This window comes from Oncorhynchus masou, chromosome 33 (assembly GCF_036934945.1).
Source record: "Oncorhynchus masou masou isolate Uvic2021 chromosome 33, UVic_Omas_1.1, whole genome shotgun sequence".
NCBI classification, from domain to species: domain Eukaryota; kingdom Metazoa; phylum Chordata; class Actinopteri; order Salmoniformes; family Salmonidae; genus Oncorhynchus; species Oncorhynchus masou.
Window position 1 is genome coordinate 46780027 of NC_088244.1, and position 23526 is coordinate 46803552.

At 41.6% G+C, this 23526-nt stretch overlaps 1 protein-coding gene across 7 annotated transcripts in view; it reads left to right on the forward strand.

Annotated features, from left to right (window-relative positions):
• Positions 1–23526, forward strand: part of LOC135527413 (ubiquitin conjugation factor E4 B-like) — an 84608-nt gene that overhangs the window by 45158 nt on the left and 15924 nt on the right. For all 7 annotated transcript variants that reach the window (XM_064955948.1, XM_064955950.1, XM_064955949.1 and 4 more), the window contains 13 exons: positions 2375–2491; positions 3518–3616; positions 3923–4036; positions 4369–4567; positions 13812–13947; positions 14062–14161; positions 14489–14616; positions 14981–15079; positions 15911–16146; positions 16302–16428; positions 16590–16734; positions 16852–16986; positions 19547–19738. In XM_064955948.1, the coding sequence (XP_064812020.1) occupies positions 2375–2491; positions 3518–3616; positions 3923–4036; positions 4369–4567; positions 13812–13947; positions 14062–14161; positions 14489–14616; positions 14981–15079; positions 15911–16146; positions 16302–16428; positions 16590–16734; positions 16852–16986; positions 19547–19738 (1827 nt within the window). The remainder of the gene's footprint in view (positions 1–2374; positions 2492–3517; positions 3617–3922; positions 4037–4368; positions 4568–13811; positions 13948–14061; positions 14162–14488; positions 14617–14980; positions 15080–15910; positions 16147–16301; positions 16429–16589; positions 16735–16851; positions 16987–19546; positions 19739–23526) is intronic.

Below are 23526 nucleotides of genomic sequence, written 5' to 3' on the forward strand. Positions count from 1 at the left end.
GAAGCAGGTTATCTCTGTACATTGCTTCGTTCATCTTTGCCTCGATCCTGACTAGTCTCCCAGTCCTGGTCGCTGAAAAACATCCCCACAGCATGATGCTGCCACCACCATGCTTCACCGTAGGGATGGTGCCAGGTTTCCTCCAGATATGATGCTTGGCATTCAGGCCAAATAGTTCGATCTTGGTTTCATCAGACCAGAGAATCTTGTTTCTCACAATCCTGTCTCAGAGCTCTAAGGACAATTCCTTCGACTTCATGGCTTGGTTTTTGCTCTGATGTGCACTGTCAACTGTGGGACCTTATATAGACACGTGTGTGTGCATTTTCAAATCATGTCCAATCAATTGAATTTACCACAGGGGGACTCCAAGTTGAAGAAACATTTCAAGGACGATCAATGGAAATAGGATGCACCTGAGCTCCATTTCGAGTCTCTCAGAAAATGGTCTGAAAAATTATGTACATATGCTGGTTTGTTTTGCAAACATTTCTAAAAACGGGTTTTCTCTTTGTCATTAGTGGTTAGCTGAGGGATTATAATTTTTAAGGCTTTAACCTAAAAATGTGAAAAGTCAAGGCGTCAGAATACTTTCCGAAGGCACTGTAAGCTTATACGGTTTTTAGCGACACTAGAATCTTGCCAATCAGAGTTTGAATTCAGTGCGAAGCATGATGTAAGGCAATTCCATTCGTAATAGTGCCTTGGTGAGAAATAAGCATGTCCTCATCCTACTTTAAGCTGGATTGCGTTACAAAGATCTACAATATGCAGAAAACGCAAACATTGTTTCACATTGTGCAGGGGTGTTTTACAGGTCACATGCAATTTGAATTGTCAGGGAAGTGGTATCGGTGACTGCCGTTACCAAGCAAGTATGTCTTAGTAATGTAATAGTCACCATGTTAGCTCAGCAAAAATAGAAACGTCCTCTCACTGTTAACTGCATTTATTTTCAGCAAACTTAACGTGTAAGTATTTGTATGAACTTAACAAGATTCAACAACTGAGACATAAACCGAACAAGTTCCACAGACGTGACTAATAGAAATGGAATAATGTGCCCCTGAACAAAGGGGGGGGGGTCAAAATCAAAACTAACAGTTAGTTTCTGGTGTGGCCACCAGCTGCATTAAGTACTGCAGTGCTTCTCCTCCTCATGGACTGCACCAGATTTGCCCGTTCTTGTTGTGATGTTACCCCACTCTTCCACCAAGGCACTTGCAAGTTCCCGGACATTTTCTGGGAGGAATGAACCTACCCCTCACCCTCCGATCCAAAGGTCCCAGATGTGCTCAATGGGATGGAGATCCGGGCTCTTCGCTGACCATGGCAAAACACTGACATTCCTGTCTTGCAGGAAATCACGCACAGAACAAGCAGTATGGCTGGTGGCATTGTCATGCTGGAGGGTCATGTCAGGATGAGCCTGCAGGAAGAGTACCACATGAGGATGAAAGATGTCTTCCCTGTAACGCACAGCATTGAGATTGCCTGCAATGACAACAAGCTCAGACCGATGATGCTGTGACACACTACCCCAGACCATGAAGGACCCTCCACCTCCAAATCGATCCCGCTCCAAAGTACAGGCCTCTGTGTAACGCTCATTCCTTCGACGATAAACACGAATCCAACCATCACCCCTGGTAAGACAAAATCGCGACTCGTCATTGAAGAGCACTTTTTGCCAGTCCTGTCTGGTCCAGCGATGGTGGTTTTGTGCCCATAGGCGATGTTGTTGCTGGTGATGTCTGGTGTGGACCTGCCTTACAACAGGCGGACAGTCTGAGCACTGATGGAGGGATTGTGCGTTCCTGGTGTAAATCGGGCAATTGCTGCCATCCTGTACCTGTCCCGCAGGTGTGATGTTCAGATGTACTGGTCCTGTGCAGGTGTTGTTACATGTGGTCTGCCACTTCGAGGACGATCAGCTGTCCGTCCTGTCTCCCTGTAGCGCTGTCTTAGGCGTCTCACAGTACGGCCATTGAAATGTATTGCCCTGGCCACATCTGAGGTCCTCATGCCTCCTTGCAACATCCCTAAGGCATGTTCACACAGATGAGCAGGGTCCCAGGGCATCTTTCTTTTGGTGTTTTTCAGAGTCCGTAGAAATGCCTCTAGTGTCCTACATTTTCATAACTGTGACCTTAATTGCCTACCGTCTGTAAGCTGTTAGTGTCTTAACAACCGTTTCACAGGCACATGTTCATTAATTATTTATGGTTCATTGAACAAGCATGGGAAACACTGTTTACAATGAAAATCTGTGAAGTTATCTGGATTTTTACGAATTATCTTTGAAAGACAGGGTCCTGAAAAAGTGAGTTTCTTCTTTTGCTGAGTTTGTGCCTGTCTCGTGTGTCCTGTCCAGATGACATCTCTGCCCCTATGGTGTCCTAAGTCCCTGGGCCCGGGGATGGGCCGAGAGGTTCAGAGACTGTCCTTCCTGGGAGCATTCTTCAGCCTGTCGGTCTTTGCAGAGGATGACGTGAGTAATAGGGGTAAAGTGAAGTTACCCCAGATGCTGATCCTGGGTCAGTTTTGTGTTTTCTACTCTAACGGTTAACCTGTCTGGGAACGGGAATCCCTCGCCAACTGCCATTGAAATTGCCGGGCGCCAAATTTAAACAACTGAAATCTCATAAATCAAATTTCTCAAACATACAAGTATTAGGCACCATTTTAAAGATATAATTCTCGTTAATCCAGCCACAGTGTCTGATTTCAAAAAGGCTTTACAGCGAAAGCTCAACAAACGATTGTTAAGTCACCACCAAGTCACAGAAAAACACAGCCATTTTTCCAGCCAAAGAGAGGAGTCACAAAAAGCACAAATAGAGATAAATTGAATCACTAACCTTTGATCTTCATCAGATGACACTCATAGGACTTCATGTTACACAATACATGTATGTTTTGTTCGGTAAAGTTCATATTTATATCCAAAAATCTCATTTTACATTGGTGTGTTATGTTCAGTAGTTCTAAAACATGCAGTGATTTTGCAAAGCCACATCTATTTACAGAAATACTCCTAATAAACATTGATAATAGATACAACTATTATACATGGAACTTTTAGAATAACTTCTACTTAATGCAACCGCTGTGTCAGATAAAATTAAAAAACTTTACTGAAAAAGCATAAAAGGTTAGAATTGTGGGAGAGGAAGCTGATCCTAAATCTGTACATTGAGGGAACTTCACCCTGGAGCTAGATGAATGTGTGCTTGTGTGACTCAATGCAATGTGGCCAAAAGAAGAAAAGGAAAATAGCCCAGCCGCACTGCTTGACCCTTGGAATTTAGTGAATTTGCCAATTTTGCTGATTAACATCTTTCTGGTGGTTCCTGTTGTATTGCATAAGTTTACTTCACAAAATGCTTTAAAAAGAAATGCTCACAAATATACAAATGACCATGACAAGTTTTATCATATTGCTTCCAGAATTATGTTGCCATTATGTTTTACCAGTAACAAAAATACCTTTTGTTTGGGGTCTTTTCCTACTCAGACCAAAGTGGGTGACAAGTACTTCTCGGGCCCAGCGATCACTATGGAGAACACTCGTGTGGGTAGCCAAACCCTGCAGCACTACCTGGAGTCAGCCCGGGTAAGTCCCACCCACCTGGCAGGGCTGTACAGTGCGACTATTTTACTTGCATATGCGGCTAAATATTTTGCTGTGCGACCTGGAATTTTTATTTAGGAGCACCAGTGTGCTCCTAAATTCAGGATTCTTGCTTTATTAACTCAAATATTTTTCATTTTGCTCCTACGTTTGGTTGTGAGCCTACATTTTTTAACTTAATAAAGGTCAGACCCAGGCAGGGCTCTAAGCTATTGTGACTTTTATTTAGACTTTTAGTATACTTCAAGTTGGCATGACATAATACTTTTTTACATGTTTCTTTGTCAGGGTGACTTGTTTAAAATTCTCCACAACATCCTACTAAATGGAGAGACAAGAGAGGTAGCGCTGAACTACATGGCAGCTCTGGTCAACCGCAATGTGAAGAAAGCCCAGATGCAGGTAAAAGGCTTACAGCTTAGTGATCCTAGCCTATTTTAATTTAATCTATAGAACATCTGTATTGAGTGTTTCTAATGTGACCCTTTCAAGCTAGAATGTCTGGCCAAAAAGTCTGAAGAGACCCACTGCTATTCCAGCACACACTGCTTTCCCCCCACCGTCGCTGTCATTCTTTCACTGTCCTATCGGAAACAAATACAAATACATATGAAAGGAGTGGGACGGCCCCACTCCTTAAATAACAGAGAACAAATAAGTGAGTTATTGAGCAGTTCTTTATTTCATATTATATTTAATATTTTCCCCTCCCACCTCCTTCCCTACTCTCGCAGACAGATGACAAGCTGGTGTCCACAGACGGCTTCATGATTAACTTCCTGTCGGTGCTGCAACAGCTGAGCATGAAGATCAAGCTGGAGATGGTAGACCCGTACTACATTTTCCACCCCCTCTGCCGCCTGCAGGTCAGCCGTGAGGAGACCCGGCTCAAGGCCACCATGGAAGAGCTCAAGACCTGGCTGGCCGAGATATGTGAGTGAATAATAGATAATATAACAGTAAATATTCCGATGCCATAGATCCCCTATGCATCAGAATGGAACCATTTGTCAGCTCCATCTGTTCTATCTAGTTGGACACCACCATTGTCATCATAATGTTTCAAGTGTACAGTGAAATGCCTTTCTTGCCAGCTCCAAACCCAACAATGTAGTTTGCATTTTTTTGTGCTACATTGATAAGGTAGAACAAAAACACCAGTACCGATGCACCAGTACCGCTTCCCGTGCGGAAGCAGAGAGAACAGTCTGGCTTGGGTGGTTGGAGTCTTTAACAATTTTCTGGGCCTTCCTTTCACAAAGCCTCACACAGCCTCATATAGAGGTCCTGGATGGCAGGGAGCTCGGCCAAATGATGTATTGGGCTGTCCGCACCACCCTATGTAGCACCATGCGATCCAGGGCAGTGCTGAACTTTTTGAGGATTTTAGGGCCCTCACAACGATGATGATGAGTAATGTATTTCCTTGAGATCACAGCAGGGTTCAATTGGTATTCGTTTCCTTTTAAATGCTTTAGCATTGGATTGAGTTGGCCCAGAGTACCGAAAGTTTGGAACTATTCAATTGGGTCTGTTGTGCCAGGCAAGCTCAATCAAACACAGCTAAGCATTTGCAAGAAAACAAATGCCATTTGAACACAGGTCTAGTTGAGATTATGCATAGGAACACTGAAGATTTGTAGGCACACTGCTAATGGCTATACAGAACGTTTGCCTCTAGGGGTTCTCTTGAGTCAACATAGGTCTCCTAAGTGGGAAAGGAGCACACCTCTCCACACATGAACAAAAGCATATAGGCCTATTGTTTACAGAAAACAAAGTATTTCTGTGGTTAACTGCAATAAGCAATAATGCATCTTTAAAGGCTTTATATGCAGCTTTGTTCATGACACAACCAAATGTGCATAGGAATGTGAGTTACAGATCTGTCTTACTCATTGAAACCAAGTCTAATAAGCGTCATTGTCTCATGTCAGATAGACAGATCTGTGCAGACGTCTGTCGCGCTAACTTGCAAATACTCATGGGATAGCTAAAAATAACTTTGGTTACAATATGCTGTCTTAACATTAGAAAATGTAATCAAGATGACATCGTCCACTGAACCCCCTACATCCTCAAGTCTGAGTTAATCTCACCTTAAAACTAAACCTGTAACGAATACTAAGGTTTTTTTCATGAGCAGGTCTTCACTACCTAATTGTACATCTAGCAGTGGTAGAATCAGTATTAATGAAATTCAAAATGTGCATGGAAATTAGCTAGCAAACGTTAGCTAGCTGGTGTCTGCTTGCTGGCTGAACCAGTCTCAAATCAATCCATATTAAATTGGTTCTGGGGTGTGTCTTTAGTATAATTAATGTGACGGCATGCAATTTTATTGAATCGATTACATAACGTTTAATTGATTACGTGATTGAATAAAATAATGCAACAATTAACTCAACCTGGGGCACCACGGAGAATTTTATTTAACTTTTTATGGCTGCAGGGGCAGTATTGAGTAGCTTGGATGAAAAGGTGCCCATTGTAAACGGCCTGCTCCCAGTCTCCATTGCTAATATATGCATATTATTATTAGTATTGGATAGAAAACACTCAAGTCTCCAAAACTGTCCAAATATTGTTTGTGAGTATAACAGAACTGAAAGCAAGCGAAATCCTGAGGAAAATCAAAACAGGAAGTGGCTTCTATTTTGAAAAGTCCATGTTCCATAGCCTCCCTTTGCTGGATTTAAAGGGATATGAACCAGATTCCTTTTCCTATCGCTTCCTCAAGGTGTTAAGTCTTCAGACATAGTTTCAGGCTTTTATTTTGAAAAATTAACGATAACATCGCGTCAAGTGGTCACATGAGTTTTGCTCGCGCAACAGAATTTGGATCGGTATTGCTTTTCCCTCTCCTACTGTGAAGGACATTTGCGGTTGATATATTATCGCTTTAAATATTTTAAAAACAACCTGAGGATTGATAATAAAAAATGTTTGACATGTTTCTGTGGACATTATGGAAACTTTTTGGAATTTTCATCTGCGTTGTCGTGACTGCTCTTTGATGTGGATTTCTGAACATACCTCCGTTTGTTTGTCGCGTTATTTTGGATATAAAAATAATCTTTATGGAACAAATGGAACATTTTGTTGTGTAACTGGGAGTCTCGTGAGTGAAAACATCCGAAGATCATCAAAGGTAAATGATTAATTTGATTGCTTTTCTGATTTTTGTGACCGAGCTTCCTGATGCTAAGTGTACTAATGCTTTGTCGTGCGATCGATAAACTTACACAAATGCTTGGATTGCTTTTGCTGAAAAGCACAATTTCAAAATCTGACACGACAGGTGGATTAACAAAAGGCTAAACTGTGTTTTCCTATATTGCACTTGTGATTTCATGAATATAAATATTTGTAGTAATAGTTATTGAATGTAGCGCTATGCTATTCAGCGGTTGTTGATGACACTTATCCCGATATCGGGATTGCAGCCATAACAAGTTAAGGAGTTCCATCTTCCCAATGAACTCTTAGAGATCTAAAGATCTGTTACATTTCAGTTATCAATCGGTCATTAATTATTCTTTACCTTCTATCAGTCATCTGAACATCGTAAGATCTATCTGCACGAACCCTAGTCTACAGTTGTGGCCAAAAGTGTTGAATGACACAAATATTCATTTTCACAAAGTCTGTTGCCTCAGTTTGTATGGCAATTTGCATATACTCCAGAATGTTATGAAGAGTGATCAGATGAATTGCAATTAATTGCAAAGTCCCTCTTTGCCATGCAAGTGAACTGAATCCCCCAAAAACATTTCCACTGCATTTCAGCCCTGCCACAAAAGGACCAGCTGACATCATGTCAGTGATTCTCTCGTTAACCTCTCTAGGGTAGGTGGGACGCTAGCGTCCCATCTGGCCAACATCCAGTGAGGTTGCAGAGCGCCAAATTCAAATACAGAAATGCTCATTATAAAAATTCAGAAAACAAAACATATTTTACATAGGTTTAAAGGTTTCTTGTTAATCCAACCACGGTGTCAGATTTACAAAATGCTTTTCGGCGAAAGCATACCTATGCCAGAACATACCTAGCCCAGAGCATACCTAGCCCAGAGCATACCTAGCCCAGATCATACCTAGCCCAGAACATAGCCCAGTTGACAAATTATTACAAACAGTAACCAGCCAAGCAGAAGCGATACAAAACTCAGAAATAGAGAAAATTAATCCCTTTGATGATCTTCATATGGTGGCAATCAGAAGATATTCATTTACTCAATAAATGTTCCTTTTGTTCGATTTAAAAAGTCTCTTTATATCCAAAGACCTCTGTTTTGTTTGCACGTTTTCTTCAGTAATCCACAGGCTCAAACGCAGTCAAAACAGGCGGGCAAAAAAATCCAAATTGTATCCGTAAAGTTCATAGCAACATGTCAAACGATGTTTATATTCAATCCTCAGTTTGTTTTTAGCCTAAATTATCTATAATATTTCAACCAGACAATAACGTTGTCAAAATAAAAGGTAAACAAGAAATGCACTCTCTCGGGATTGAGCATGAAAAAGCTCTGCGACACGGCAGGATCCACTCATTCAGACTAGTCTTACTCCCTCATTTATCAGAATACAAGCCTGAAACAATTTCTAAAGACTGTTGACATCTAGTGGAAGGCATAGGAACTGCAAATTGAGTCCTAAGTCAATGGATACTGTAATGGCATTGAATAGAAATCTACAAAAACAAAACAAAAGCTACTTCCTGAATGGATTTTTCTCAGGTTTTCGCCTGCCAAATCAGTTCTGTTATACTCAGACACTTTTAGAGTGTTTTCTATCCAAATCTACCAGTTATATGCATAGCTTATCTTCTGGGTCCGAGTAGCAGGCCATTTAATTTGGGCATGCGTTTCAACCAAAATTCCGAATGCTGCCCCCTACACTAGAGAAAACACAGGTGTGAGTGTTGACGAGGACAAGGCCGGAGATCCCTCTCATGCTGATTGAGTTCGAATAACAGACAACTTCAAAAGGAGGGTGGTGCTTGGAATCATTGTTCTTCCTCTGATAACCATGGTTACGTACAAGGAAACACGTGCTGTCATCATTGCTTTGCACAAAAAGGGCTTCACAGTGAAGGATATTGCTGCCAGTAAGATTGCACCTAAATCAACCATTTATTAGGTCATCAAGAACTTCAAGGAGAGCGGTTCAATTGTTGTGAAGAAGGCTTCAGGGCGCCCAAGAAAGTCCAGCAAGTGCCAGGACTGTCTCCTAAAGTTAATTCAGCTGCGGGATCGGGGAACCACCAGTACAGAGCTTGCTCAGGAATGGCAGCAGGGAGGTGTGAGTGCATCTGCATGCACAGTGAGGTGAAGACATTTGGAGGGTGGCCTGGTGTCAAGAAGGACAGCAAATAAGCCACTTCTCTACAGGAAAAGCATCAGGGACAGACTGATATTCTGCGGAAGGTACAGGGATTGGACTGCTGAGGACTGGGGTAAAGTCATTTTCTCTTGGTATCTATAGCAGATGTTTCTGTGAAGTGCTGAAATGAGTCAGCCCCTGTGGATTTCTTGGTATCTATAGCAGATGTTTCTGTGAAGTGCTGAAATGAGTCAGCCCTTGTGGATTTCTTGGTATCTATAGCAGATGTTTCTGTGAAGTGCTGAAATGAGTCAGCCCCTGTGGATTTCTTGGTATCTTTAGCAGATGTTTCTGTGAAGTGCTGAAATGAGTCAGCCCCTGTTGATTTATTGGTATCTATAGCAGATGTTTCTGTGAAGTGCCGAAATGCAAAAACTTGACTACCATTTTCCAAGTCAATCTGCAAAATTTCTGAATCAGAGTTTTGCCCATTCTTTGAGATAGAAGGGTCTGACGCTTCTATCAATGATGGCATTTTTGTCTAATGGGGCCCGAGTCTGAATTCATTTGATGGGGCAGAGGGAATGAAGTGCAACCCTTTAAAGTTTTGACAGTTTTTCAGAATTTAGCCAGGTTCCCTTTACGATCAAAAGAGTGGTTACAAAATCAGAATGCTGCTTTTTGAGCCGTCTTACACATTGGCAATATTTTAGGCAACTGAGGAAGCAATCTGGGCCTATGCCTGTGGTCCTGGCCTCTTAGGAATGACTTCAGATCATTTAGGAATGAACCAGGCATTCCATTTACCTTTAACTCTGAGTTTTGAAGGGAGCATAATTATCTACAATAGTATTCAAGACCTTTTGTTAACCAGCTTTAAGCTAAATCAGGTTCAGTGATAGCTGAGATGCACTAAAATAAAAATCATGTAAAAAATCTTAAACTAAAATGCCTCTTAGTGATGACATGAGGCTTAGGTTTATGCATTTTCACATCTCTGACACAACTGGGAAATGGTCACTAAAATCCAGCTGGAAAAACCCACTAGCAACATTTATCTGGAGTATTCGTCAAAATAAGATAAATCAAGGTAGATTTCAATGGATCTTTAGGATTCGGCCGTGTAGGCTGTTATCAGTTGAGGGAGGTTTTGCGCAGAACAAATATCTTTCATCATATCTGACATTGACGTCCTCTTATCAATATTAAAATTGCCCATAATTAACAGTTCAGATTTACCATACTTGCATAGCAATTCAGATCATTCTTAAGAGCACATGAGTGAGCCCAGTAAGGACAATACAATCCTACTAGTGTCAGCTGGTTATTATGACCAAGGCCGGCATTTAAGAACAAGACAATCAAAATGCTTAGGGACAAAGCTACCAAAAGATACATAAACATTTAAATTGTCCTTTGTAAATATGGCAACACCTCTGCCAATTCTGTCCGGATTGAGTGACCTGAACAAAAATATTATCGCAACATGCAACAATTTCAAAGATTTTACTGAGTTACAGGTCATATAATAAAATCAAATGTTATTGCGGGTGTAGCGAAATTATTGAATAAATTTATTAGGCCCTAATCTATGGATTTCACATGACTGGGAATACAGATATGCATCTGTTGGTCACAGATACCTTAGAAAAAAGGTAGGGTGTGGATCAGTCAATATATGGTGTTACCATTTGCCAAATGCAGCGCAACACATCTCCTTCCCATAGAGTTGATCAGGATGTTAATTGTGGCCTGTGGAATGTTGTCCCACTCCTCTTCAATGGCTGTGCAAAGTTGCTGGATATTGGCGGGAACTGGAACATGCTGTCGTACATGTCGATCCAGAGCATCCCAAACATGCTCAATGGGTGACATGTCTGAGTATCCAGACATTTTTCAGGAATTGTGTACAGATCCTTGTGACATGGGGCCGTCCATTATCATGCTGAAACATGAGGCAATGGCGACGTATGAATGGCACGACAATGGGCCTTAGGATCTCATCACAGTATCTCTGTGTATTCAAATTGCCATCGATAAAATGCAATTGTGTTTGTTGTCCGTAGCTTATACCTGCTCATACCATAGCCCAACCGCCACCATGGGGCACTCTATTCACAACGTTGACATTAGCAAACTGCTCACCCACCCGGCGCCATACACAGTCTGTCATCTGCCTGGTACAGTTGAAACCGGGATTCATCTGTGAAGAGCACACTTCTCCAGTGGCCATCGAAGGTGAACATTTGCCCACTGAAGTCGGTTACGACGCCGAACTACAGTCAGGTCAAAACCCTGGTGAGGATGACAAGCACCCAGACGAGCTTCCCTGAGACATTTTTTCATTTGTGCAAACCCAGTTTCCTCAGCTGCCCTGGTGGCTCATCTCAGACCATCCTGCAGGTGAAGGAGCCGAATGTGGGGGTCCTGGGCTGGCATGATTACGTGTGGGCTGAGGTTGTGTGGCCGGTTAGATGTACTGCCAAATTCTCTAAAATGATGTTGGAGGAAGCTTATGGTAATGCATTAACATGAAGTTCTCTGGCAACAGCTCCGGTGGACATTCCTGCAGTCAGCATGCCAGTTGCACTCTCTCAAAACTTAAGACATCAGTGGTATTGTGTTGTATGATAAAACATGCACATTTGAGTGGTCTTTTATTGTCCTCAGCACGAGTTGCACATGTGTAATGATCATGCTGTTTAAATTTGCTTCTTGATATGACACACCTGTCAGATGGATGGATTATCTTGGCAAAGGAGAAATGCTCACTAACAGGGTTGTGCCATTTTTTGTTGTTGTTCAGAAATTAGCTTTTTGTGTTTGTAAAATTTCTGGGATCTTTTATTTCAGCTCATGACACTTGGGACCAACACTTTACATGATGTGTTTATATTTTTGCTCTGTAATAGAACAGAGGGTTTTCGTTAATGGAATCCTCACATGCAAATTCAGTTGAGTGTGGTGTGCAGCAGGCTAGGGACATTATTGTTTTTACTAAAGACCTTCCACTGACCTTGAATAAAGCATGTGTGTCTGTGTACGCTGACGACTCAACAATATACACGTCGGCTGCAACAGTAAAATAAATAACTAAAACCCTTAACATAGAGCAACTCTAACAATCGGCTGGTGCTAAATATCTCAATAACTAAAAGCATAATGTTTGGGACACATCACTCGCTCAATGCTGAACCTAATTTAGATGTATTATTGAATAATGTGACAATTGAGAAAGTTGAGACTAAACTCTGGGTGTAATCCTAGGGTGTTGAGGAAAATGTTTTTCTTAGCTCATAGTCTGCTGTCGGCTGTAGTAATAAAGGCCTAAATCAGAAATGTTGTGTAAAAAAACACAACGACCGGAGTAATAATACAGTTGGAGCTATGCATTGGGACAGGTAGCGTTCCTCTGGCATCCGCAAAACCCAGATTAGTCCATCAGACTACCAAATGGCGTAGAGTGATTCATCACTCCAGAGAATGCTTTTCTACTGCTCCAGAGTCCAATGGCTCCAATGGCTATTTCAGCCACACTGGTTGCTGCTAATTGACATCATTTGAGTAAATTGGAGGTGTACCTGTAGACCTCAGAAAAAAAATGTAGACCTCCACAAGTCTGGTTCATCCTCGAGAGCAATTTACAAGCGCCTGAAGGTACCACGTTCATCTGCACAAACAATAGTGCACAAGTATAAACACCATGGGAACGCCCATCCATCATACCGCTTAGGAAGGAGACGTGCTCTGTCTCCTAGAGATGAACGTACTTTGGTGCGAAAAGGGCAAATCAATCCCAGAACAACAGCAAAGGACCTTGTGAAGATGCTGGAGGAAACCGGTACAAAAGTATCTATATCCACAGAAAAACGAGTCCGATATCGACATAACCTGAAAGGCCGCTCAGCAAGGAAGAAGCCACTGCTCCAAAACCGCCATACAAAAGCCAGACTACGGATTGCAACTGCACATGGGGACAAAGATTTGTACTTTTTGGAGAAATGTCCTCTGGTCTGATGAAACGAAAATAGAACTGTTTGGCCATAATGACCATCGTTATGTTTGGAGGAAAAATGGGGAGGCTTGCTAGCAAATTATTTGGATATATTGAAGCAACATCAAGACAGTCAGATCAGTCAGAAAGTTCAAGCTTGGTCAGAAATGGTTCTTCCAAATGGACAATGACCCCAAGCATACTTCCAAAGCTGTAACAAAATGGCTTAAGGACAACAAATTCAAGGTATTGGAGTGGCCATCACAAAGTCCTGACCTCAATCCTATAGAACATTTGTGGGCAGAACTGAAAAAAACGTGTGAGAGCAAGGAGGCCTACAAACCGGACTCAGTTACACCAGCGCTGTCAGGAGGAATGGGCCAAAATTTACCCAACTTATTGTGGGAAGCTTGTGGAAGGCTACCCGAAACGTTTGACCCAAGTTAAAACATTTAAAGGCAATGTTTCCAAATACTAATTGAGTGTATGTAGACTTCTGACCCACTGGGAATGTGATGAAAGAAATAAAAGCTGAAATAAATCATTCTCTCTACTTTTACTCTGACATTTCTTATTCTTAAAATAAGGTGGTGATCCTAACTGACCTAAGACAGGGAATTGTTACTAGGATTATATGTTAGGAATTGGTAAAAACTGAGTTTAAATGTATTTGGTTAAGGTGTATGTAAACTTCCGACTTCAACTGTGTATGCCATGTACTGTATGCACTCGTGACTGTAGGTTGCTTTGGATAAGTGTCTGCTAATTGGGATTCATTAAAATTATTATTACCTACAAAATGGACTAACTGGATGTGCCATTCACCTACCTGAAATTGTCCTAATTGTTGTTCGACAGATGACCCCTCCAAGTTGTATGATCCCAAGTTCCCCACAGAGTGTTTCTTTCTGACGTTGCACACCCACCACCTGTCCATCCTACCAGGCTGCCGGCGCTACATCCGCAGGCTGAGAGCCATTCGCGAGCTCAACAGGTACACACACACACACAGTCAGTTTGAAGTGGTCCAATAAGAGAGGCTTTTTTTCGTTATCAGTTTTGCTATGGTGTGCCCTAATGAAGATGACCCTGTTGTTTGACGTGGCAGGACGGTGGAAGAGCTGAAGAGTAGTGAGAGCCAGTGGAAGGACTCTCCGCTGGCCAGCCGACACCGAGAGATGCTGAAGAGATGCAAAACCCAGCTCAAGGTTTGCTAAAAAATTAAAGTTTAATGATTTGTTTTCAGTTTTCAGTCGTATGGAACTTTGCCAACTCTCCCATCTGCTTGTGTTCTACCTGTCATACGTGATACATCTTTGGTGAATTCGAATTGCGAAAACAGTAGAAAACGCAACATTTCTCCAGGGCGTCATAGTTTCTTTCCAAATGTTCTTCCATTTTGTATTGTTTCATACATGCTTTATGCTGAAATTAGTGTTGCAGACAGGAAAATTCAACATTTTAACTTGTCACAACATGTGTGAAGGACAATATTCAGTAGAAACCCTCTATCTTGTGGTCTTTGTCCCTGACAGAAACTGGTGCGCTCCAAAGCCTGTGCCGATGCGGGTCTTCTGGACGAGAACCTGTTACGCAGATGTCTGCAGTTTTACAGTATGGTCATTCAGCTCATCCTACGCATGGTGGATCCTGCCTACCCACAGTAAGTTACTATGCCACAATCGGGAACTGTTTTAATGCTGTAATATAAGGTTATATTACGAAGTAAAGTAGATAAATTAAATGACATGAACTAAGTGAGGGATGCACCTTTCTTACTAACCTAAGAATTCAAAGATGTTTATTTTTTATATTAGAATCAACTTCCTCGAGAAATTGCCAAGAAACTGAAGATCTCGTACTTCTCCCTTCACAGAACCAGCGCGAACTGGCTCTCACCAGAATAGAAAGAGGAGTGGGAGGCCCTGGTGCACAACTGAGCAATTGAGCTATTGTTTGTATTGTTTGTGACTTGCATTAAGTGGGTCAATAACGCTCCCTTATATTCCTTCTTTCCCTTTTTGCAGCATAACTCTACCACTGAATCCTGAGATCCCCAAAAGCTTTGCTGCTCTGCCAGAGTTTTACATTGAAGATGTGGCCGAGTTCCTGCTTTTTGTTGTGCAGTAAGTTGACAGATCGATGGTCATAATTATTACATAGTGCAGAGCCAGACTAAGAAAAAAAACATTTCTACAAACTTGGGTGTTAAATTTGTATTTTATTTTATGTCATAAAAACTGGGCTGCTGTATCCTTAGTTTTGATTTGCTCCTAAAACAACTTCATTGGAGCTTTAGCCAATCCTGACCAACAGACTCTACAATGGGGACCACCAGAGTGGGATTGATCGTGTTCATTTACCCTGTTTTACCTGAAGCAAATGTTTCAGTTGATCTTTTATACATTTATTGGAGTATTGTATAAATGGTAACTTCAAAGGGATGTGATATGAGTAGGGCCAGAAGGATTTCCTAACGATGTGACCCAACCAGAGAAACTCCTGGCCCTGACATGCAGCAGACATTATCTTTCCTTGTATTAATACATGCATGAGGGGGACCCTCTTCCTCCCTGGACAGTCTCCTCTGTTTGACTTTTTCTCAGTCTCCCCTCATTTCCTCGCATCCTCTCTACACCTTCTCAAACCGCATTGGAGGAGAAGTTCAAAGGTCCCTCCCCCCAGACCTCCTCCAGTGCGTTATGAGGAGGTGGTGAGCAGAGAAGAAGCAAGAAATCAAGGAAAGATGAATTACATACATTTTAATTAACACCCCTCCCAAATTACTGGTTACACTATATGAATTAACAAGGGTATATCTGCAGAACACTTTTAAATAAGAGTGTGTTTGAATGGGGGTCATATAGAAATGACCTTTTAAAAAGGTAAAATAATGCATCTTCTGAGAAATGGATTTTGACTGAAAGTCAGCGTCCATTTTCTATATGCCCTGCCAGGTATTCCCCTCAGGTCCTTTATGAGCCCTGTGTCCAGAACATTGTCACCTTCCTGGTGGTGTTCATCTGCAGTCAGAACTACATCCGGAACCCCTACCTGATCGCCAAGCTGGTGGAGGTTCTGTTTGTCACCAACCCAGCTGTGCAGCCGCGCACCCAGCGCTTCTCTGAGATGATGGAGAACCACCAACTGTCCGTCAAACATTTGGTCCCGGCCCTCATGAAGTTCTACACTGGTGAGACCACTTGGTGCGGAGGGATTCAGTTTTGCGCTACATCCACTGTAGTTGGTTCCATCAACTACAGTGGATGTGTAGTACGGCTTGGCTCGACTCAGTTGTCTGAACATGTTAAGTGGACTGATTCTCACAGTGACTCCTCCCTCCCACAGACGTGGAGCACACCGGTGCCACCAGCGAGTTCTATGACAAGTTCACCATCCGCTACCACATCAGCACCATCTTCAAGAGCCTCTGGCAGAACATGGGCCACCATGGCACTTTCCTGGAAGAGTTCAAGTAAGTGGGCTAAAATCAAAGCTTAGTATTTATCCCATGACAATTACTTTTATGGTGACGGTCTGGTCTAAATAGGTGTCCGGTCATGGTTGTATGCTGCGTGTAAAATGTACTCGGAACTAGTTCAGAGTCAATCAATACATCTGTTTGTTCCCCTGTAGCTCCGGGAAACAGTTTGTGCGTTACATCAACATGCTGATCAACGACACCACCTTCCTGCTGGACGAGAGCCTGGAGTCCCTGAAGCGCATCCATGAGGTCCAGGAGGAGATGAAGAACAAGGAGCAGTGGGATCAGCTTCCCAGGGTACGGAATTTCTGGGGAAAAAACAAATGGGTTGTGAAGTGCTTATAAATGTGTTACGAAGCACATTTGTAGTGCCTTAAGACTAAAACACTGAGTGTTCCTCCATTTCTCCCTCAGGACCAGCAGCAAAGCCGCCAGTCCCAGCTGACCCAGGATGAGCGGGTGTCCCGCTCCTACCTGGCCCTGGCTACAGAGACGGTCGACATGTTCCACATCCTCACCAAGCAGGTCCAGAAGCCCTTCCTCCGGCCCGTGAGTAGCACTCTGACCAGGAAAAAAAATGCACATTTGAATCATGCTCTGTTTCCAGGCTACAAAGGCAGAGGGGCTCTAGAACACCCCATTTTTACTAATGTTGTTTTTGACAAAGATTAAAATGACTTTTACTGGCTGTCAACATAGCCACATAACAGCCGCCGACAACAACAATAGAGCATTGAGAAGAAAAAACGATGTGCTGGTCTACGCGAATGGATGAAACATTAAGGCCTCATTGACAAGGGTATCCTGTGACTGGCGGGGAAACAAAGGGGATGATGTCCACCACTTAGTAAATGGAAAATGTATTATGTGGCTTACTTTTCACTATCAAGGCACTCTTGAAGAAAACGCAGGGAATAACTTCTTGATTTAAAAAGTGTTTATTGTCGGGCCTCCCGGGTGGCGCAGTGGTTTAAGGTGCTGCATCGCTGTGCTACCAGAGACTCTGGGTTCGAGCCCAGGCTCTATCGCAGCCATGGGGCGATGCACAATTGGCCTAGCATCGTCCAGGTGAGGGAAGGTTTGGCCGGTAGGGATATCCTTGTCTCATCGCGCACCAGCGACTCCTGTGGCTGGCTGGGTGCAGTGCACACTGACCAGGTCACTAGGTGCGGCTGGCTTCCGGGTTGGATGCGCGCTGTGTTAAAAAGCAGTGTGGCTTGGTTGGGTTGTGTTTCGGAGGACGCATGGCTCTCGACCTTCGTCCCGTACGGGAGTTGTAGCGATGAGACAAGACAGTAACTACTAATAATTGGACACCACGAAATTGGGGAGAAAAAGGGGGTAAAAAAAATGTTTTTAAATAAAGTGTTTCCGGTAGAAATATAAATAACCTGAAAAACGCCAAAGTTTGTTTTTCATCCGTTTTCTTCAGGAGTGCCATGATGGGACAGTAAGGCCCAACATTAATTTGTCTACATTTTTGTTTACTAAGTGGTTGCAATCATCCCCTTTTAGCTTTTCTTACGAGAATAGAACATTGCAGCAGCACAAAATACAGTTGAACACCTTAGCCAAATACATTTAAACTCAGTTTTTACCAATTCCTAACATTTAATTCTAGTAAAAATGTCCTGTCTTAGGTCAGTTAGGATCACCACCTTATTTTAAGAATAAGAAATGTCAGAATAATAGTAGAGAGTGATTTTATTTCAGTTTTTATTTCTTTCATTACATTCCCAGTGCGTCAGAAGTTTACATACACTCAAATAGTATTTGCTAGCATTGCCTTTAAATTGTTTAACTTGTGTCAAATGTTTCGGGTAGCTTTACACAAGCTTCCCACAATTTTGTCCCATTCCTCCTGACAGAGCTGGTGTAACTGAGTCAGATTTGTAGGCCTTCTTGCTCACACATGCTTTTTCAGTTCTGCCCACATATTTTCTATAGGATTGCGGTCAGGGCTTTGTGCTGGCCACTCCAATACCTTGACTTGGTTGTCCTTAAGCCATTTTGCCACAACTTTGGAAGTATGCTTATGGTCATTGTCCATTTGATATCCTGAATGATGTCTTGAGATGTTGCTTCAATATATCCACATACTTTTCCTTTCCTCATGATGCCATCTATTTTGTGAAGTGCACCAGACCCTCCTGCAGCAAGGCACACCCACGGTTGGTATGGTGTTCTTCGGCTTGCAAGCATCCCCCTTTTTCCTCCAAACACAACGATGGTCATTATGGCCAAACAGTTCTATTTTTGTTTCATCAGACCAGAGGACATTTCTCCAAACAGTACCATCTTTGTCCCCATGTGCAGTTGCAAACCGTAGTCTGGCTTTTTTTATGGTGGTTTTGGAGCTGTGGCTCAGCTATTGCTGAGCGGCCTTTCAGGTTATGTCGATATCGGACTCGTTTTACTGTGGATATAGATACTTTTGTACCTGTTTCCTCCAGCATCTTCACAAGGTCCTTTGCTGTTGTTCTGGGATTGATTTGCACTTTTCTCACCAAAGTACGTTCATCTATAGGAGACAGAACGCGTCTCCTTCCTGAGCGGTATGACGGCTGTTTGGTCCGATGGTGTTTATACTTGGGTACTATTGTTTGTGCAGATGAACATGGTACCTTCAGGCGTTTGGCGTCTGGAAATGTGATACAGTGAATTATAAGTTAAATAATCTGTCTGTAAACCATTGTTGGAAAATATTCTTGTGTCATGCACAAAGTAGATGTCCTAACCGACTTGCCAAAACTGTAGTTTGTTCACAAGACATTTGAGGAGTGGTTGAAACACTTGAGGTTGGAGTCATTAAAACTCCTTTATGTGAACTTCCGTGATGTGCGTTTGGAGTGATACTGGCTGCTGTATCCAGAGCTCAGCAACACAACAGAATACAGCACAGCACCCGACTGAAAAAAGAAGAGACAACCGAGTTAGCCAGGATTTTTCACTTGATACTGGCCCGGTGTGCCACTGGCAAATTTACCTTAATGTCAAGCCCTGTACGGTGTGAAGCCTACTTCAATAGTAACCTTAAACCATTCCTATTCATCGACGTAGATACAAATATTTTTCCTGGTGACTGAACTTCCTTCTTTGTGCTTTCCAGGAGTTGGGGCCTCGTCTGGCGGCCATGCTGAACTTTAACCTCCAGCAGCTATGCGGGCCTAAGTGCCGGGACCTGAAGGTGGAGAACCCAGAGAAGTACGGTTTTGAGCCCAAGAAGCTCCTAGACCAGCTTACTGACATTTACCTGCAACTTGACTGTGCCCGCTTCGCCAAGGCCATCGCCGACGACCAGGTAAACTGTAGTAGTCGCATACCTGGGTTTTCAAATAGAAAAGTCCCAAAACTGCAAACCCCACCCATCTGGCAAACATTCTAAGTATTTGAACCCATGTCTGAGTAGAAGTCCCAATACATTTTTGTATATATGCTCTGCTGTATTTTATATACTCTGTAATTTCATGTATATATGTATGACCAGAAAGATTTAACATATATGACAAATGCATTAATCTCATCTAAACTAAACCCTAAGCCTGGCTAAATAAAGAGCTTTATACATTAAAATAACTGCAGGAAAGACCTTACTGCAGCCTGACTGTGTATATTGAGTGTACCGAGAGCAATGAATCAGGAAGTAAAAACACTTCTGACTCAAATGTCTATGGTTACACACCTACACTCCCCTCCCACAGTAAAGTATGTATATTTTTATTTGGCTCTATACTTCAGCCACTCTCCCATAAAGCCCAGATTGGTGAAGGACTGTACTCCTTCTGGCAGGGTCTCCTATCTCAGCCAATGAACTCTGTAATTCTGTCAGACTGGTCATTGAGTTCTTGGTCTCCTTCCTGACCAAGGTCCTTCATGCCTGGTTGCTCAGTTAGATGGCTAGCTCTAAGAAGAGTCTGGGTAGTTCCAATGATGGAGACCACCGTGCTCTTGGAAACTTCCAACACTCTAGAAATTGTTTTAGACCCTTCCCCAGTAGGCCATCATTGTAAACAAGAATTTGTTCTTAACTGACTTGCCTAGTTATATAAAGGTTCAACTAAATACAAACTTTAGAAATGAAAGCACTTCATGTACAGTGCCTTCAGAAAGTATTCATACCCCTTTGACTTATTCCACATTATTTTGTGTTCAGTCTGAATTTAAAATAGATTAAATTGAGATATTTTGTCACTGGCCTAAACACAATAACCCATTATGCCTAAGTGGAATTGTGTTTTTGTTGAAATATTTACAAATTAATTAAACATTTTAAGTTTGTCTTGAGCTAATACGTTTGTTGTTCAACCCCTTTTATGGGTAGCATTAATAAGTTAAAGAGTAAAAATGTGCTTAACAAGTCACTTAATACGTTGCATGGCCTCACTCGGTGTGCGATAATAGTGTTTAACAACATTTTTGATTGCCAACCTCATCTCTGTATCCCCCACACACAATTATCTATAAGGTCCCTCAATCGAGCAGAGAATTTCAAACACAGATTCATCCACAAAGACCAGGGAGGTTTTCCAATGCCTCGTAAATAAGAGTACCTATTGTTGGTAAAATGGATAGATGGGTAAAATAATAAACTGATATTGAATATCCTTTTGAGCATGGTGAAGTTATTAATTGCACTTTGGATGGTGTATCAATACACCCACTCACTACAAAGATGCAATTTACTTTTTGTCCTGAATACAAATTGTATGTTTGGGGTAAATCCAATACAACACATTACTGAGTACCACTCTCCATATTTTCAAGCGTAGTGGTGGCTGCATCATGTTATGGGTATGCTTGTAATCGTTAAGGACTGGGAAGTTTTTCAGGATAAAAAATAAGCACAAGTAAAATCCTAGAGGAAAACCTGGTTCAGTCTGCTTTCCACAAGGCACTGGAAGGACTATAGCCTAAACAAAAGGCCAAATCTACACTGGAGTTGCTTACCAAGAAGACAGTGAATGGTCCTGAGTGTCTGAGTAAGATTTTCAAGTAGATCAAAACTATATGTCAAGACTTGAACATGGTTGTCTAGCAATGATCAACAACTGATTTTGAAAAAGCTTGATAAATTTTTTAACGAATTATGGGCAAATATTGCACAATCCAGGTGTGGAAAGCTCTTCGACTTACCTAGAAAGACTCCGCTGTTATCGCTGCCAAGGTCCTTTTACAAAGTATTGACTCAGGAGCGTGAATACGTATGTGAATTAGATATTTGTGTATTTCATTTTCAATATATTTGCAAAAATGTCTGAACATGTTTTCACTTTCATTAGGGGGTTATTGTGTGTAGATGGGTGAGAATATATTTAATACATTTAGAATTTGGGCAGTAACACAACAAAATGTGGAATAAGTCAAGGGTTTTGAATACTTTCTGAAGGCACTGTGTATAGTCACGGATTGTTGCACCTTAAAAAACAGGATTTCAACACCCGCCATCTCAGATTTTTCTGAAATAGTTTCTGTAGTTAGAAACATAAGATTAACATTCATGAAACATTGTTTTGTTTAAATTGAATTTGATCTTTGATTAAGCTAATTGATTTCACCCAAATGTGACTTTATTAATTTATAGGTTTCATAATATAATGTTCAATAATCAAATCAAATTTTATTTGTCACATACACATGGTTAGCAGATGTTAATGCGAGTGTAGCGAAATGCTTGTGCTTCTAGTTCCGACAATGCAGTAATAACCAACAAGTAATCTAACTAACAATTCCAAAACTACTGTCTTATACACACAAGTGTAAGGGGATAAAGAATATGTACATAAAGATATATGAATGAGTGATGGTACAGAGCAGCATAGGCAAGATACAGTAGATGGTATCGAGTACAGTATATACATATGAGATGAGTATGTAAACAAAGTGGGATAGTTAAAGTGACCTCTTGGAACTCTAGGGGCAGTATTTCATTTTTGGATAAAAAGACGTGCCCGTTTTAAGCGCAATATTTTGTCACAAAAAGATGCTCGACTATGCATATAATTGATAGCTACGGAAAGAAAACACTCTGAAGTTTCCAGAACTGCAAAGATATTGTCTGTGAGTGCCCCAGAACAGGAGCTACAGGCAAAACCAAGATGAAACTGCAACCAGGAAATGAGCAGGATTTTTGAGGCTCTGTTTTTCATTGTCTCCTTATATGGCTGTGAATGCGACAGGAATGAGCCTGCCCTTTCTGTCGTTTCCCCAAGGTGTCTGCAGCATTGTGACGTATTTGTTGACATATCATTGGAAGATTGACCATAAGAGACTATATTTGCCAGGTGTCCGCCCGATGTCCTCCGTCGAAATCGGTGCGTCATTTTCAGCTGCTGGTATTTTTCCATGGGATTCTGAGACGAAAGCAGGCTTCCACGAACGGCATATCAATGAAGAGATATGTGAAAAAACACCTTGAGGATTGATTCTAAACAACGTTTGCCATGTTTCGGTCGATATTATGGAGTTAATTTGGAAAAAGTTTGGCGTTTTGGTGACTGAATTTTTGGTTCGTTTCGGTAGCCAAATGTGATGTACAAAACGGAGCGATTTCTCCTACACAAAGATTCTTTCAGGAAAAACTGAACATTTGCTATGTAACTGAGAGTCTCCTCATTGAAAACATCCGAAGTTCTTCAAAGGTAAATTATTTTATTTATTTGGTTTTCTGGTTTTTGTGATAATGTTGCGTGCTAAATGATACGCTAAATGCTACGCTAGCTATCAATACTCTTACACAAATGCTTGATTTGCTATGGTTCAAAAGCATATTTTGAAAATCTGAGATGACAGTGTTGTTAAGAAAAGGCTAAGCTTGAGTGCAGGCATATTTATTTATTTCATTTGCGATTTTCAGAAATCGTTAACGTTGCATTATGGTAATGAGCCTGAGGCTGTATTCACGATCCCGGATCCGGGATGGGTAGTATCAAGAGGTTAAAGTGGCTAGTGATACATGTATTACATAAAGATGCAGTAGATGATATAGAGTACAGTATATACGTATACATATGAGATGAATAATGTAGGGTATGTAAACATTATATTAGGTAGCATTGTTTAAAGTGGCTAGTGATATATTGTACATCATTT